The sequence below is a fragment of the Formica exsecta genome, unplaced genomic scaffold (assembly GCF_003651465.1).
Source record: "Formica exsecta isolate Colony F162 unplaced genomic scaffold, ASM365146v1 scaffold243, whole genome shotgun sequence".
Lineage (NCBI taxonomy): Eukaryota > Metazoa > Arthropoda > Insecta > Hymenoptera > Formicidae > Formica > Formica exsecta.
The window spans coordinates 313,533-332,269 of NW_021849707.1; the positions used below are offsets into that span (position 1 = coordinate 313,533).

The window sequence follows — 18,737 nt, forward strand, 5'->3', positions numbered from 1 at the left end:
TTTTATTTTATATATTAAATATATTAAAATAAATGGAGAAAACAAAATCTTGCATGTTAAATTAAGTGCAAGCAGGCTTAAATAGATTCAATCTGAAATTTAATGATTTTGGAAATAATAATCATGTCTTCAATTTATCAATAAACAAATTTGTTAAATAAATAATTGTAATAGATTGATGAGATTAAAATCAAAGAAAGCACTTCGGGAAAAAAGTACATCCGTAAATATTTTATTCAAAAACGTAAAAAAACATAAACTTATAATATATTTCTACTTCGTACATACTTATACATATATCGAAATTTATATCAGTATATTGATTGGCTTTGCCATTGCACTCTCCTTTCGTTGTGCAAGAATCATAAGGAAAAGGTTGATTCTCGAACGGCACACGCGTTGTATCTCAGCCTCGATATGTCGAGACTTCCGGTCGTTCACATAGTAAAAATGTACTTTCTCGAGTATACGTTCATGAAATATTGGCGGCCGCGAGATGGAACGCTTTTGCTCATTATCTTTTACCAGTTGAATAAAATAATCTTAACATTTCTCTCAAAACTTCATGTTTCGATAAACTTAAAAAAAGTAAAAAAAAATTATATATATAATTATTTTATATAATATCAAACTTGAACGGTAATAAACTAACAATAAGATTCTCACATTACATTAATTATCCGCATCATTTAAACATAGATATTTCTATTATTATAACAATTATTATATTAAGTAGATCATTTTTCTCGTACCACGCCTTTATTCTAGCAAGACCAAGCAAAACTTCTTTAGAACATCTCAAATGGTAGTTTATACTATTAGTTTCCATTGAATCTCATTTGCTGTATATATAAAACTTTGTGTTTATAATTCTTTTTATGAAATTAACAAACACACATCTCCAAAATAAAAATAAATTTTGCTCTACTTCAGAATTAATTAAAAAATCTTGTTTTAATAATTATAAATAGTTCAAAAATTCAGTCATATAATTTGTATTACAAATTGAAACTCAGTCTCCTACTCGAATTAAGCTTCCATTTCTTTCCGCCGATAGAAAGAAAGCACAGTAATCATCGTATACAGTCGATGAACAATCAGTACTAATTCTCAGAGACGGGTCGTATACCAGACTGCTGTTGATTGTACCCAAGTTGTTGATTGTACCCAAATTGTTGATTGTATCCAAGCTGCTGATTCTGCTGGCCCGGATCATACGCGGGTTGTACACGAGACTGCGTGTACGAATTAGCTTGAGTCTGGTAAGCGCCACCCTGACCTTGATACTGCGCTTGCTGTACCGGTTGCTGCTGCTGCTGCGGTGGGTCCACGGAATGCGGTACGTACGGTTTATCCGGACGATACACGATCTGATTGGCGATGATGTTGTGCGGTATCTCCGCTTGGTACCTGAGCAATTCGCGTAGATGAGATGGCAGATTGGTCGAATATTGCGGCTGCTGCTGCTGCTGCTGCTGCTGTTGAGGATGCGTTTGACGTTTGCTTCTCGATTGACCGCGCGACTTGGGACGCCGGTCCGGCGCATACGTGGGCGCCTGTACCGGCGCGGGTGCGGGCGCGGCCGCAGCTTCCTGAGCCAACTGCCGGAGATGCTCTCGGACCTGCTGGGACTGAGCCTGCACCGCGGCCTCCTCGTCGAATCTGTGAATCGATCGATGATTGTAACTACGTATCTCGGTTTGCATCTTATACACGCGCGTATAATATTTTACAGATATCTTTTTTATAAAAAAAATATAAATAATACTTAATTGATTGAATATTGATAAAAATAAATTAAATATTTATTGATTAGAAGTATAGATAGATCGATAATTAGATGTCATCATTGCTCGGTACCTATATGGTTCCGGAATTACGTTGAGGTATGGAATCTGCTGCTGGAATTGCAGCAGTTGTTGGATTTGCTGCGGTGCATTGGAGTAAGGTTTGTAATGTGGAGCGGCCTGTACTTGCTGCTGCGGTTGCGGCTGCGGCTGCGGTTGCGATTGTGGTGGCGGCCGATACGCTCGCTGTCGAGGTGCGGGATGCTGAATTGGTGCCGCGGCTTGCGGTGCGTACTGCGGTTCCGCCTGCGCTTCCGGACGCGATTGACGATCGTACGATCTCCAGTTTACTCTGTAACCTTTTGATACATATTTATGTCAGATTAATTTGTTATGCTTATATGAGATAACATGGTAAAGCTATTACTGTACCGCTAGGATCGTTGTATTCGAGCGCCTTCGCGTTACCCTGATTAGCATCGTAAGGTCCTTGAATTAAGGACTGGCTGTGTCCATCGGTTGCCCCTTGTATAGTAAAAGTAGCCGCTCCACCATCCGTGGGCCCTTGAATCTCAAAGTTCGAGTGCCCATCGGTAGCACCTTGGATCCTGAAATTGCTGTTACCGTCGGTCGCCCCTTGAATGGTAAAATCTCCAGCACCCCCTCCTTCTAAAGATTGAACACACAAAGATATTGCATAGAAGACATAGAGATAAAGAAATGCTAAATCTACATATTTATTTATATAACTTGTGAGTATCTATCGGGGTACACCATTTTTTTAAATTAAATAAGATTTTTGATGATAGTATAACTTTTTTTGAAGTTATAAATTAGGATGTCACAAAATGAGGTAAATAACTATAAAAAAAGAAAAGAAATTTTTGCTTCGGACTAAAAATCATCAAAATTCATAAACTTTCGAAATCCGTTAAAATATGTTAAAAATATAAATCGTTTCGTTTATGCTTCCAAGTAGCGTTAGCGATCGCTTATCTGCGCTTACCGCTTGCATCTGTGTATTCGATTCCTTTCTCCTCACTGAACTTAAGACCCTGGGCTCGTCGATGCCCGTCGCTAGGCCCCTGGATTGAAAATTCAGCCAGGCACATAGGAAGTGCCATCAACAATAAAACCTATAACATTGAATTTAATACGAATTCGATATACATTTTGAAATGGCATAATAAAATGTTGCCGTTACAACTCATGCAAGATGAAAATTATTTCCATAAGTTATATAATAATTTAAATATTGTACACAGAAAAAAAATTTTAATTAGACAAAAAAAAATTAATAAGAGATCATTCATCAATAAAATATCAACAATTTCTATAGTTGCGTTAGTAATAATAATATTATGCTCGATAAATTATACTATATTTATTATATTAATTTGACCACTACAATAAAATAAATGAATGTACATTAATTATATTCGAACGTCTACATTGCTCTCGATATTAAGCGTGCTCGCTGATTTCATAACCAGATAGATAAACGATCATTATCTAACGCGCATGGCACTAAACCTGAATCTAGTATCTTACGAAGTTGTACTATATTGCATATATGGAAGTGTATCGAGCAAACGGGAAGCTGAAAGCGAAAGTCAGTGAGCGCATGAATCTTTAATCAGCCGGTAGTTACGGTAGTCGGGAAAAAGTGAGCACGTTCAACGTACGCGATCGCAAGACAGGAAAGTAGATGAAAAAAAGGTATGAATCGTAAGACGACGCGATTAAAGGGATCGAATGTAACAGTTACGGGTGTTACACGTAGGTAGAAAGTAAGGTATTATACACAATATATATTATGTGTGTGGGTATTAAATATATATATTTAATCGTCCAGGAACGTCTGACGCAATTATTCGGGAAAACAAGTTTCTATTAGTTTAAATTCGCTTGGAAATATTTTCGCGTGTAACCGGCGTTGTCACGGGACGAAATACCGTTCCAGAATTATACGTGCAAGGAATTCCACGCGCGAGTTTTATTTCGCGGAACGCGGAACCCCAGAGCGACATTTCGCGAGACACGTGACATGCATGCTGGTTATTAAGGCCTGCGAGTTTTCTCGATTAAGTAGGAAAACCGATAAAATAGAAAAATTAGTTTAAATGGGTAACATAGTATTAACAAAATAACATATATTAATAAAATATACGAAAGAAAAGTAATTCTTAGAAATGATTAATGAGCAAGTAGATATATAATTGAAGAAGAATAAAATATTATGATTAGAGCAAAAATTGAAATATATGAGATGCTCTGTTTATAATTGAATTTTTATATTTATTATTTGCATTTTATTGTAACTTGGTTTTGATTAGATAAAATGGTTTAGATAAAATTACATGAAGGAACAAAGCAAGTTGACAAAACGAACTACTTTCCATGTTAATAAAACTTTGATTCGCGAGCTTGCAACAAGATTTCGAAATCTTGATTGCTCGTATCCGCCAACTGATAATTGGCTCGCGAAATGCATTCCCGGGCAGTGACTGCGGTAATTAAGCTGCATTTCAAATCGTCGCCCGTCTTGCAACACCAGACGATGCAATTAAGTGCACGATATTTGTCATTTCCTTATACACGCTTGTTACCTTTCGATGTAAGACGGTATCTTTGGTAAAACAAGTTACTTTCTGTTTTCGAATCTTGCACAAATAAAATTTTAGAAGAATATATTTAATTTTTGTAACATGCTTGCGATATAAAAATAATAAATGATTGAAATAGATATAAAGTAACGTTTCACTAAAAAAAATAATTAAAGAATTTTATTATTAAAACAAAGTTTTAATAATATAATATTTTTGAAGAAATTTGAAGTGAATATCTATATAATTTTATTCTGCGAAGAAAAATTCGTAAGTCCATGGAACTACTAGTATCTATGAGAAGTAAGAATTATAAGCAGACAAAATAAAATAGAAAAAACGAAAATACAAAAGAGTACACGCAAATGTCGATAAAATCATCATTTGATAAATATTCGAAGAAGCATATCGCAATACGTTTAAACGCACAAGACGCTTCGTTCGAAGCATTATCGCATTTTTTATCTTTAACGCGCAACAAGATGATTTTCACGAATTACACACGGATATCTACGGGATTTATATGCAAATAAACTTCATACATTTTAATCGTTTTAAAAGTATCGAAGAAAAAACAGAAGCGTTGATACCGATTTCCGAGTCGTAGTATAGCCAATTTATTTCTCGTCCAAAAAAAAACTCGCATATCCAATGTAATTAAGCGCACGCGACTTTATCTCATCTACATCACCTCGTCAAAAAAAAAAACATGATTCTTGGAACACACGCGTATTTTGTACATCGTTTTTCTCTATGTTTATCGATATGAAGACTTTCGAATTTAAGAAAAAACAGAATAAAATTGTACTTACATGCACTTTCATGGCGAGAAAGCTAGTCGAGCTGCTGGTTCGAGGGTGGAGTGTTTCTGAGGCGGGCGCGCGGTTACCTGAACAACTTTATAGTCGGCCACGTAAAAGGAACCTTTCGACGACGGGGATGTGACTCGGCGAGAGCCACTTCCATCATGCATCGCGTCCGCCAGCCAGTCGGCCGATATCCAACAATTACTGTTCTTTTTGCAAAGTATGAGCGTAAAAAAAAAAATGCTTCCGGCCTTGAGTAACGGTCATATTAATTACGTTGTTTTATTTGTAGAATGCTTTAATAAATTGAAATTTCGATTCTTCAACTTTAATTTTTCATTGTTATGCAAGATGTAAAAAATTTTAATGGATGAATTCGAATCAACTATTGGCAATTGATTGGAAAATGATTTAATCTTATAAATTTCTTCAATTTGTTCATTGCAAGCTTATTACATCTTTATTTTAATTGTTTAAATATAAAACAGAAAATAAAGAAAGAATTGATATTTCGTGTACCAATAGCACAAAAATTATTACATAAAATATTTTTGAAAGGTTATTAATGTGTTTTTTTCTAAATAATTTAATTTTACCTTTACGATAATTTAATGCAATTTTAATTTTATATTATATACGCGCTTATTTGTAAATAAAATCTCAAGTTTTGTTTGCCTTGTCAAACTTTCTTCATGCAATATAACGGAGGAACGGCTTACTAATGAGGCATCCATCTCCTATGCAATGCATAATCGTGAAAAGTCTTGAGTGCACCAGTGGAAAACAAACTAGCCGTAGCGGAATGCGATTCAATTCAAAGTTTCCCAAGCAATCGCCTCGCAAAGGTTACGGTGCGAAGACCACGCGCATCTTCAATTAATTGCCGACATTGAATTGAATCATTATCTTATCATGTTACATAAAGGCACGTTATACTCTTTATTGTTTTTAGAATTAAAATAATGAAAATAATAATGTGGACCCAAGTTCTGGAGCAAAAAAGTTTCAAAGATTCCCCTTTACTATAATATTACTTGAGTTAACGCCATAGGTAATTATTACAAAAGTGTCATTAGAGAGAAATTACTCTTTAATATGCGTAATGCACAATTCCAATTTTCTTATAAGAATATACCTATAAATCAACATCATTTTTTATATTACATTCCTGATTCGACATATCCTGGAAATTATAAATTCCTATTTTTGCAATAGATTTGATAATAATCTCTGATGCTTTATATTATTAAAGTCTTATATTATTAAATTCCTGTCTTTGGTACGCAATTATCGTAGCGTACTTCTATTTTGTTCAATTATTCGACTGCAAAGTCGTTCTCTTACTTATAAGTGGAAATGCCATTATGTCAGTTTGCAGTAGAAAGTTACACCATGTCGCATTACATTGCAAACAAATACTCGATCTCCCGTGAAATTACAGATTATCCCAAGGCTTACATTGACATCTGAAAATAATACAATACGATTCAATCTCTCTAAGAAACGATACCCGATAGATAAAACGGGACGATGATATGTACAGAATGATTCACGAAGAGAATGGATAACTTTAGAACCTGATTTATATCAGGTAGTTAGATTTAAAAAAAAATAAAATATTCCGTATATGATAGAATACCAATTGTATGTGACTAGTTATATAAATTAAGATTACTATCAAATAAACATTGTATTTAAATAAAATGGGAAATGTAATTTAATAGATTAAAGTTTATCATACTTTATAAGTTTATATATTTTTTATAATGTTTATTTCATATTTTTTTATATTTTTCTATATTTATATTTTCCTAGAAATTTCTTTTACACTTCAACTAATTTTAAATCTTGCTATGATAAACGCAATTAATCATTTGATAATGTCATGAATCATTGCATAAACTTATAAATGTGGCAGTAATTTTCTTCAAACAATGATGAATCCAAAGAGCGTGACCCTGGCAAATTATCTATCTGTAATGCAAACGCCAGTAAGAGAAGCAAAAAGATGAAAGTTGCATCGTGCCATATGAGCAAAATGACGTTCACAATTACAACGCCTGGACGGTACGTCGATACAGGAAGCGTGAATGCTACGAAAGTGAACCATCAACCTTGTCCGGAGAAATGCTATTTCCGTTTTGGAAGCACTATCTCTACGCGAAATTTAAAAAAGACTTGATACGCTTTTTGAATTCACGCATTATAAATGTTCTTACCTTGTATTGTCATGCATCAATGACGAAATACGTTTGATTGGATTTCTAATATCATGTATCATTTCTGCAATCTATAGAAGATTAATATGTTTCTGAATACAAACATAAATTCTGTTAATAAATGTTACAAGCGTGTATTCCTTTCTCTTATCAGGATCACATCTTGTGTGTGTGAGTGTGTGTGTATGTGTGTGTGTGCGCGCGCGCAATCATTTCTTTAATTTATGCAAATCAATCTGATAACTTTTTACATCACGCTGTCGATTCATTTTCTTTCGTAAAATCTATGCTTTGAACGCGCTCTTCTCGTTACATTGTAAATTTCTGCGCAAGGTGCAGTATCACTTTCTAATATCACGAGGAGATCCGATATCTTTATTAAATAGAAAGCTAAAAATTGTCTGACTTTCTATTTATTTAAATAATGTGGAAATTATTTTCATATATAATTAAACAAATCACGCATCGTGTAAAACGTAAATTTTCTGAAAGGAGTAGACTTACGATAGACTAAATTTATCGAATTTTTGCTGGCGTGCTTGCTAACTTACTTTTTTTTAAGAGCGGAAGTTCCGCCAGTTCCGCGAGCTGAAATAATAAAAGCGAAGATTACGCGACAGCAAGGTGAATGACTTTCATGATACCAGTAGCGGAAACGATATTTATTTCGTACAAAAACTTACATTCTTCGCGCTACCGTGTTGTTAAACATTTTCTATCTTACATAAATGCGAAAAATTAATTGAATATAATCTTATAATTAATTAAAATAAAAATAAAAAGAATTGATTGAAAAGAGACCAATCTTATCATTAACTCATAGACCAATTCTATCATTTTTGTTTTGACGAATATTCGGTTGTTATTATTATTTTGATAAATTTCCATTCTTTTCTATTTCTTCGAATAGCACTCCAATTAAACATTTTCTTCTTCATTTTTAATTTATTATTTTATTATAAATTTTTCTTTTTTATGAATTGTTTTACATTAGTTTTATAAATCAAACAATTAGTTCTTCTAATTACTCCATCTGGTTCTTACGATTGTCAAGAAACTATCATTGGGAAATACACGGCAATGCAAGACATATAGTCATAAAAGCGTCAATAAACGATGCTATAATTTGAGGCGTATAAGACGCTCATCTTAACAAAATCCTGATGACGCCAGAAACACTGAAAGCCATTTCCATCAATGAAAATGGAATTCGATTCGAGCGAGTCTTGAGATAAGCCAGCCGTTTCTCTTTGAAAAGCCTATCAAAACAGAATATTAATATATTTATATTTTTAATCGTATTAAAGGCCAGACAATTAATGACGCTGGTCCTTGTCGATCGGATTGTTCTGTGAATATTCCGCGTCGATGTTTTCATCGTCCGTATAGTAAACCTTGCTACGATAGTAATTAAGTTCCTTCTCGTTATCGGACAACGGTTTGGGGATGAAGATGCTCTTCGGCCTATACTGGATGCGATTCGCTGTGACGACGTACGGTATCTGTGCCTGATATTGTAACAACTGCTTGATCTCCGTAGGCATATTCTTATCCAGGTACAGCGTGGGTGCCGGAGGATCGGGCAGAGTTCCAATCGGCAACGTCACCACTTGTTGTTGTTCCTGCTGCTGCTGCTGCTGCTGCTGCTGCTGCTGCTGCTGCTGCTGCTGCTGCTGTAGCTGCTGCTGCTGCTGCTGCTGCTGCTGCTGCTGCTGCTGCTGCTGCTGCTGCTGCTGCTGCTGCTGCTGCTGCTGCTGCTGCTGCTGCTGCTGCTGCTGCTGCTGCTGCTGCTGCTGCTGCTGCTGCTGCTGCTGCTGCTGCTGCTGCTGCTGCTGCTGCTGCTGCTGCTGCTGCTGCTGCTGCTGCTGCTGCTGCTGCTGCTGCTGCTGCTGCTGCTGCTGCTGCTGCTGCTGCTGCTGCTGCTGCTGCTGCTGCTGCTGCTGCTGCTGCTGCTGCTGCTGCTGCTGCTGCTGCTGCTGCTGCTGCTGCTGCTGCTGCTGCTGCTGCTGCTGCTGCTGCTGCTGCTGCTGCTGCTGCTGCTGCTGCTGCTGCTGCTGCTGCTGCTGCTGCTGCTGCTGCTGCTGCTGCTGCTGCTGCTGCTGCTGCTGCTGCTGCTGCTGCTGCTGCTGCTGCTGCTGCTGCTGCTGCTGCTGTATACTGGATGCGATTCGCTGTGACGACGTACGGTATCTGTGCCTGATATTGTAACAACTGCTTGATCTCCGTAGGCATATTCTTATCCAGGTACAGCGTGGGTGCCGGAGGATCGGGCAGAGTTTCAATCGGCAACGTCACCACTTGTTGGTGTTCCTGCTGCTGCTGCTGCTGCTGCTGCTGCTGCTGCTGCTGTAGCTGCTGCTGCTGCTGCTGCTGCTCGTAATCCTCCTCGTAGACGACTCTATCCTGACGCTCTATCCTATCGTTATAGCTTTGAGGATCGATCGACTGGTATCTCGCCGCTGTTTGCAGGTAGGCAGCTTGAGGAATTTCGGAAGCAGCTGGAGCTGGTTGCTGCGGCGGTTGCTGTGGCGGTTGCTGCGGCAGTTGCTGCGTGTATTCGCCGCCATAGAGGAAGGACGCGGGATCGACGTAGGGAGCCTGTGGCTGATAGACCGAGTTGATCAGTTGCCTGATGTGACCCGGCACCGCGGAGTACGGCTTGTAGCTGTAATATCGCGGAGTCTGCTTGAGTAGCTGGGATTGGGGCTGCGGAGCGTGTTGTTGCGGAGCTGTTTGCTGAGTTTGCTGAGTTTGCTGAGCTTGCTGAGTTTGTTGAGTTTGTCGAAAACGATGGGACGAGCCGCCCTCGGCTTGGGACCGCTCTACGTTCGCCAGTTGCGATCGCAACTGGTTCTCGGGTATGATGTACTTCCAGTTGACCCGCGAGCCTGCAACGTCGAGAGAAACGCTTTGTCACTATCGCAACTATCTGCCACCACGATTAATGCTTGTCGTTGATTATCGGTGCTTACGCAACACCGACCTCTCGTCGAGCATCACCAAGGAATTGTTCTAGAGATCTGGGATATGAAAAGAGACCCTCGCGTGCATTGCGATATTAATAGAGGTAACACTTAATTGCGTTGCATCGGGGCCAAGGTTCCCGAAGTGTATTTTTAATGAGCAATTGCGAAAGATAAAAAAGCCTCTCCTACTCACCATCAATTTCGTCGTACTTGATATGCCTTTCAGGAGCGCGAAAGGGCCTCTCTACGTTTCTCGTTTGCGCCCACGCGGTTGAAATTACCGCAATAAAAATTATCTGTAAACGAATTAGTAATCAACAACATTAATATAATCCGGCAATTTCATATAGAATTGATTCTAATTTGAAAGTAATAAAAATGCTTGAATAAATGTGAGATATGATTTTAAAAAATTATTCATGAATTAAAAAATCTGTAAAATACGCGATAAGATCATATCAACTTCATCGAAAATCGATTTATATTATTTAAGACTAATGATATATTGATTAGCACCAACAATCAGACGACAATCCATCCTTAACAATCACATTGTCAAAAAGCTCCACAAAATGAGATTTGTCTGATTGCACGCTGGTGAAATATTTCTCGTCACTGTATTAATAAATTATATCAACGCGATCGATCAATCAAAATATTCTAAGCACTCACTGATAGTTTCATGACTGCGTGCGGAGAGAGAGATGTACGCGGATGATCGCGTCGACTTTACTCGCAGAAATCAGCTGGCGGAGTCGGCGTGGCTCTTCTATATAGTCGTGGTCGCCCCGGCGTAATTGGCGGCGCGGGTACAGGGCCGGTGGCTACCTACTTTTAGAGTAATTCCGCCTCGACTAACGAGCGAATTACGGCAAAAGACCCTCCCCGAGGATATATTATCACTCCTTGCAAGTAAATGCATTTTTCCGATGTAACAGTATTGTAAAATTGCTCCCAGAAGCGATTAAAAGAAATTTACCGGTGAATCCGAGAGTTTTAGAACAACCCCTCCACACGAGATTTTACTCTCCTCGCTATTACGTACGCGCGATAATTTTTCATTAATTGCAATCTGACAGATTTACACAACAGAAATTATTGTATCTCGAAAATTCCTACCAAATTTATCGCAATGCATTTTTTGCTCTTTCAAATTTCTGTTCGCAATTTAGAAAACACATTGTCTTTCTATTAAATATATATAGAAAACTTTTCTTTTGTTAAAATATTTTATCTTCTTTATCTTTACATAGTTATTATATAATCTCATTTTTCTTTCAATATAAATGATGTTATCAAGAGATACACATTTTTCAAAGAATTTTCTCTATCATTGATATAATTAAAATTGGTCAACGAAAGAATTGAATATATTAATGCGTTGACCGCACATGTTTTCTGAAGTGGTTTTTTACATTTGAGAAATTGTAGTGGAATTGCTCCACGCGATCCCGAGGATTTTAACGAGGCTTCGTGGCGCAACAAGAAACATCGGCGAAATGTATTTTAGCTAAATCCGCATTTCAAAGCGCTAAAACAGAGCCGTAAAGTATACACTTAAATTGTCTCAAATGAAAAGTAATGATGCTATAGACACGAGAAGAAAGCATTCGGTGTACAAGCAAACTTCCGTAACAATTCTCATTACGATATAACAAAGTATAGAGTAACATAGAATTGGATGAAGTGAAAAAGAAGTTGAAACAAGAGTCTCTTGTTCCGTATATTACGAGCAGTCGGATACTGTGATTTGTTCCTTGACTTTAATCATGTGAAGTGATAGTGATATGATTCTATAGCATGAGAAAAAAATAAATTATAAAAGATAATAAGAAAAAGAAGATCAATTCTGGGAAACATCATATAAAAAATTTTTTAATACAGGAATTTAGCTGCAGCGTAAAATGTGAACGTAATATTAGAGCATCTAATATAATATAATTTCTTTAAAAATTTGCAGAAAAGAAATTATATAATATTAGAAAGAATATCTATTTATACTTGTTTATTAAGATTGCTGTTTTGATATTTAATATTAAAAATTTCATACATTTAAAATCTTAAGAACGTTTAACTGAATTGAATTGGAGCATATCAAAATTTCCGATAACGTGAATCAAGCTTGAAACAACGCGGATTTTCCCAGTTCAACGATAATTGAAACAAGCTGAAAAAAATATTATTTTGCAAAGTGTTCTATAAATACTCTATGTGCGTTGCATACAATTAAATTTACGACGTGTAAATGATCTGCTGTGCATTAAACACCACCGATATGCGTCATCGGTAACATGCAGCGGTCCGCCAATCTAATCGTAAGTAAAATTAAGTGGTAAAATGCGGTAAAAAATCGATTTAATATTGATCTATAAATTTCGCAAAATAATGGATCTCGTCGGTTTTATTGCTCCGCAGAAAAGAAACCTCTCGAACGACGAGATAATTACGCGGCTGCGTGACGTTCACAAACTTCTAATACGATGAGAATGCAACGTAACCATTCGTAAGCAACGAGCATTATTTTAACGCATTGACGTATTAAGTTGCCAATTAGAAATCATGAATCGGAAATAACATATCCTGTTGCTTTTTATATTCTTAGGGATAATATAAAATTTTTACATTTTACGTAATTAATATTAGATATATAACCCTTTAATACATTTCGATGTTTAAATAAGATGTATACATATAGCACTCATTCCACTCTAAATATAAAATCTTTTTTCACTAAACAATCAAATTTCAAATTATCAAAGAATTCGAGAAGTCATTTAGAGTGAAGGTAATACAGAAAATAAAAAAAAGACAAAAAATTTCTTAGATATGTACGTAAGATTAGAAGGGAACAAATTATGTAAAAGCCGAAGAGGAAAATGTGCGCCGCGATTAAAAATCTATGAAAATCTCGTAAAACGGCGGTTCTTAACAATCTTCTCCTTTTCCCTTGTCGGAGCCAAATTGACGGCAATTTTCGGAATTGCGAACGGGAGGCAAAACGTTGCGACACATGGACCCGAACGGAGCGTCGACCTCCGCGCGAATATAGATGAGGAAAGCTCGCGACCGCGATAAGATTCGAAAGGTACGATCGGCGGGAGAAGAGGAAAAAGAAGAATTTGACAAGGAGGGAACGACCGGAGAAAGTCAATTATTTTTGATCGATCAACGGAAAGGACTTTGTGTCCGCGGTGTCTGATATCGCGGCGCGCCGGAAACTCACTTCATGTACGCGGACGAAGAAATGCACTTCCTTCCATTCGAATGATGTCTGCGATATGCGATATCTCGACAATGCATTGTACTTCCACGCTCGATAGAAATCATGCATGGATTAATTCGCTTCAATGCAATTTGCCTTTACAATCTAAGAGTTTGCTTAGAAAGTGATTTATTAGACGCTCCAGAGATCAGGGAAAAGAGAATCACGCATAAGAGCAACATAAAAAAAGTTGCGTAAATCGGCAGAAATATTTCGTTCCGTGAATAACTGATATTCCGTAAACAACTAATATTTGCATCCGCGTATGCAACAGAATTATGCGTTTTGTAAATGAAAGTGGTACAGGATATTTTATTGTTAATTTGTCGATACAGAAGATATTATTTTGCAAAGTGTTCTATAAATACTCTATGTGCGTTGCATACAATTAAATTTACGACGTGTAAATGATCTGCTGTGCATTAAACACCACCGATATGCGTCATCGGTAACATGCAGCGGTCCGCCAATCTAATCGTAAGTAAAATTAAGTGGTAAAATGCGGTAAAAAATCGATTTAATATTGATCTATAAATTTCGCAAAATAATGGATCTCGTCGGTTTTATTGCTCCGCAGAAAAGAAACCTCTCGAACGACGAGATAATTACGCGGCTGCGTGACGTTCACAAACTTCTAATACGATGAGAATGCAACGTAATCATTCGTAAGCAACGAGCATTATTTTAACGCATTGACGTATTAAGTTGCCAATTAGAAATCATGAATCGGAAATAACATATCCTGTTGCTTTTTATATTCTTAGGGATAATATAAAATTTTTACATTTTACGTAATTAATATTAGATATATAACCCTTTAATACGTTTCGATGTTTAAATAAGATGTATACATATAGCACTCATTCCACTCTAAATATAAAATCTTTTTTCACTAAACAATCAAATTTCAAATTATCAAAGAATTCGAGAAGTCATTTAGAGTGAAGGTAATACAGAAAATAAAAAAAAGACAAAAAATTTCTTAGATATGTACGTAAGATTAGAAGGGAACAAATTATGTAAAAGCCGAAGAGGAAAATGTGCGCCGCGATTAAAAATCTATGAAAATCTCGTAAAACGGCGGTTCTTAACAATCTTCTCCTTTTCCCTTGTCGGAGCCAAATTGACGGCAATTTTCGGAATTGCGAACGGGAGGCAAAACGTTGCGACACATGGACCCGAACGGAGCGTCGACCTCCGCGCGAATATAGATGAGGAAAGCTCGCGACCGCGATAAGATTCGAAAGGTACGATCGGCGGGAGAAGAGGAAAAAGAAGAATTTGACAAGGAGGGAACGACCGGAGAAAGTCAATTATTTTTGATCGATCAACGGAAAGGACTTTGTGTCCGCGGTGTCTGATATCGCGGCGCGCCGGAAACTCACTTCATGTACGCGGACGAAGAAATGCACTTCCTTCCATTCGAATGATGTCTGCGATATGCGATATCTCGACAATGCATTGTACTTCCACGCTCGATAGAAATCATGCATGGATTAATTCGCTTCAATGCAATTTGCCTTTACAATCTAAGAGTTTGCTTAGAAAGTGATTTATTAGACGCTCCAGAGATCAGGGAAAAGAGAATCACGCATAAGAGCAACATAAAAAAAGTTGCGTAAATCGGCAGAAATATTTCGTTCCGTGAATAACTGATATTCCGTAAACAACTAATATTTGCATCCGCGTATGCAACAGAATTATGCGTTTTGTAAATGAAAGTGGTACAGGATATTTTATTGTTAATTTGTCGATACAGAAGTTTTATAATCGTATATTTTTTATATTTACGCAACGCCCCGCGTGATTGCAGATGTAGAAATAATCGTAAACGGGAGAACTGTCTGATAAATTCGAGGCCGAGAGCAACGAGAACCGCGCTTTCGCCATGCTGCGAGTTATTAAAGAAATCGGAAATGTAATGAGCAAATTATAAATCGCAATTAATATGTATGCTTTGAGGAAATTAAACTACACTCGGCTTAATTTTCCGTGAGATTTGCGCCATCGATTTCAATTTAGCGATGCCGTAATGAAAGTAAAACTCATTACCGCGATCGTAACGAAGAATGGTTATTACAACGAGCGAGAAATAATTTTGCTTTAATGAGCGCTTTGGAATAGAGAAACCTGATGATAAAAATTATTTCAAGGATTGTGCACGACGCGCCAACTTCGAAGAATGCTCGAAGCTACATCATGCTATCCCTCTGATGATCCATTGTAAGTCAGTAAGCGTTCTGTAGTAACGTCGATATATAATCTGCTGTAGAGTACAGAAAAGCCTGAAGTCTGAGTTCTTAACATTTTGAGTCCTCAGTAAAACAAACTGTGAGAGTGTACAGGCTTTCCTGCTTTTATTTTCTCAAGGCTTTGTTATTTATAAAAATAATAGATTGTAATTGTAATTTAAATCGATAATAACTCCTTTTTTTAACTTCTTATATTACATTGATATGTTGTATATGTATATCTTCGGCTTCTTTATGTTTTTCCTTTTTTTCTTCAATTAATCAAAGAGTGACGTTGTAAGAAAAGTATTGTGTGTTCACATTGTGTGTGAGCTATATTTACATTGATTTTATTACATTTCTTTTAAGTGTAAAATTATTTAATTTATACCTACAAGGGTAATTTTTATTTGAAAATAGGAAAATATATTTTTGCCGCTTTCTTTCAAAAAGAAACCCAAAAGAAGGATTATACTTCCTACAATAAGAGTGTTGTCAATTTAAAAAATAGTTTAGAATTCCAAAGATTCTTCTTTAATAAAGAAAATAAATAAATCTAAATATATTCTTATAAAAATGAGCGTTTCATTAATAGTTATTATAAATAAAAATATAAAACTTTAATTTAAAACTTTATCGACACAAGCAAGTTAAAATTAATGTCGGAGATGTTGACACGCCGCGTAAACTATGCGGACGAGATATTTGTGCTTCTCACACGAGCCTATGGAAGAAATGTCAGTCTAAGTTATCAAGGGGAAAGTACGAGGACTATAGCTTGTACAGAAAACGTTCGTCGGGCGTGGTGGAAGACCGGTATGATCAACGTCTGGGATCCGCGCGGGTTGCCATCAAGGCCTCTTCGCCGGGTCGACCTGAACCAACTCGTCGTATAAAACGCCCCTCTCGTCGATTTCTGGATGCATTGTTATACTTCCCGCTGCTTAACGATCCATTACTCCTTCATCATGCGCGCTGCATTTGTAAGTTCTTCGCAAGTATCTGTCTCTGCGTCTCTCTCCCCTTAAATTGCGCTTCATTCATTTCTTCTCATCAAGATATAATGATTTATTTATATATAATATATTGAAATGTATATATAAATATGCAATTAATAGATATAATTACAATAACGTAAGGATACAATTAAATTCCATCGTACATTGAATAAAAAATATAAATATTCCCTTTCTGTCAGATTTTTTAATTTTAATTTATATTCGAAGTTCAAGTTATTTTATTATTTGCAGATTATTTTGTTGATTGTCATCATTGGTGTTTCCTGTCAAGAGCCCCGTTATCAATCGCCGCATCAAGCGGCAATTTTGAGCGACGCGCGGTATCTCGCGGGTGATGGCACATTTGGTGCGGCCTATTCTCAAGAAGACGGCGTTGAATTTAAAGAGGAGAGCGATGTAGAAGGTAACCGACGTGGATCATATTCGTATGTCGATCCAACCGGGCAAAGGCGCACTGTCACCTATACGGCGGGAAAGAATGGTTTCCAGGTACGCAAAATACACGTTTATTTATTCAAATCATTAACTCTGTGACGTAATATTAACTGAAAACAATCAAATATTTTTATATAAATTCTTATTTTAAAGAAAACTAGACATTGACATGAAATATCAATTAAGTTGCAAATAAATGTAAGATTGAGAAATCGATTGAATCCAGCATTATTTTAAGGCGCGAAATCAATCAGAAAATGAGATATAAAAATTAAGTTAATTTTATTTAATTAATTTTAATCGAGAGAGGAAATTTATATTAAATTAATTCTCGTCTCGCAGGCGACTGGGGATCATATTCCCACCGCACCTCCGCAGGTACCACCGCAGCCGGAATACGTACCGTTGTCGCAGTATAATCCACCGGATTATCAACCCCCGAGTTACGCGCCACCACCTCTTCAGCAGTATCCACGGCGCTATCAACCGGCGGATTATGAACCGCAGCCTGCCGTTTACCAGCCGCAGCCTCCACCGCAATATCGATACCGACCGCAGCCGCAACCTAGTTATGATCATCCCTCGGAATTACAAAGTATACCCTCGCACGCACCTCCGAGGCCGCATTACCAGCCTCAGCTTCGTCCCGCGCCGCAGTACAACGCGATAACGACACCGGCGCCCCGAAATTTCTCTCCACCGGGAAAGCTCAGTTTCAACCGAACCCCTGATGGCTTCTCTTACACGTTCAGTAAAAGTTAAATGGCATATAAATTAAATGGAAGATGCGGCGATGCATTTACAACGCGATATTAAGCTATAAGTAAAGTTTTTAATGTGATAAAAGATACACACATAACTTCGATGCACATATAACTTCGAATCTTAACAGATCAAGATCTACCATTAATTAAAAAAGAATTCAAGATTTTAAATACAAGCGTCGAATATATACCTATATCAACGAATAACAAAAAAATAACTAAGAAAAATGTATCAAGTGTGAAAAAATATCATTTATTTCAAAATCATCGTCGTGATATTCGTTTTCGTTTTTATCTCAAATCTTTAATTAATCATAAATTTAACGTACACGATTGATATAATAATTATTACGTTTTTCTTCTTGTATCTCTATTAGCAATTTTATAAAAAAATATATGAAAATGAAATATAATAAAACATCGAAACTATACAGAATCGAATGACTTTAATCTTGCTGCGTTCGTGCAACACCCAGTGTGTCTCACATAACAAATTTCTCGCACAAATGCGAGCACGATCACGTGTTTCATAAAGTCAGTTCACTTTCATCCGGTAACCTTTGCATTCTCCTGATGTTGCAATTGAGAATCCCACGATACCGCAGAAAATAAAGAGATACGCCCCCAATATACATATATTTG

General features: G+C 36.9%; 3 protein-coding genes across 3 annotated transcripts; 1 reads left to right on the forward strand and 2 right to left on the reverse strand.

Moving 5' to 3' along the window:
• Nucleotides 1-1,097: 1,097 nt before the first annotated feature.
• On the reverse strand, nucleotides 1,098-5,223 carry LOC115236075 (nuclear transcription factor Y subunit beta-like). The gene is made up of 5 exons (XM_029808271.1): nucleotides 5,206-5,223; nucleotides 2,794-2,923; nucleotides 2,220-2,456; nucleotides 1,861-2,146; nucleotides 1,098-1,662 (listed from the first exon to the last, which is right to left on the reverse strand). The coding sequence occupies exons 1-5, from the start codon at nucleotides 5,215-5,217 to the stop codon at nucleotides 1,104-1,106; spliced, it is 1,224 nt and encodes a 407-aa protein (XP_029664131.1). The 5' UTR covers nucleotides 5,218-5,223; the 3' UTR covers nucleotides 1,098-1,103.
• A 2,843-nt stretch (nucleotides 5,224-8,066) lies between these two features.
• Nucleotides 8,067-11,130, reverse strand: LOC115236072 (putative uncharacterized protein DDB_G0294196). Its single transcript, XM_029808267.1, has 4 exons — nucleotides 11,057-11,130; nucleotides 10,578-10,680; nucleotides 9,794-10,306; nucleotides 8,067-9,087 (listed from the first exon to the last, which is right to left on the reverse strand). The coding sequence occupies exons 1-4, from the start codon at nucleotides 11,066-11,068 to the stop codon at nucleotides 8,735-8,737; spliced, it is 981 nt and encodes a 326-aa protein (XP_029664127.1). The 5' UTR covers nucleotides 11,069-11,130; the 3' UTR covers nucleotides 8,067-8,734.
• A 5,670-nt stretch (nucleotides 11,131-16,800) lies between these two features.
• On the forward strand, nucleotides 16,801-18,475 carry LOC115236068 (extensin). The gene is made up of 3 exons (XM_029808263.1): nucleotides 16,801-16,860; nucleotides 17,128-17,385; nucleotides 17,674-18,475. The coding sequence occupies exons 1-3, from the start codon at nucleotides 16,846-16,848 to the stop codon at nucleotides 18,091-18,093; spliced, it is 693 nt and encodes a 230-aa protein (XP_029664123.1). The 5' UTR covers nucleotides 16,801-16,845; the 3' UTR covers nucleotides 18,094-18,475.
• Nucleotides 18,476-18,737: the final 262 nt, after the last annotated feature.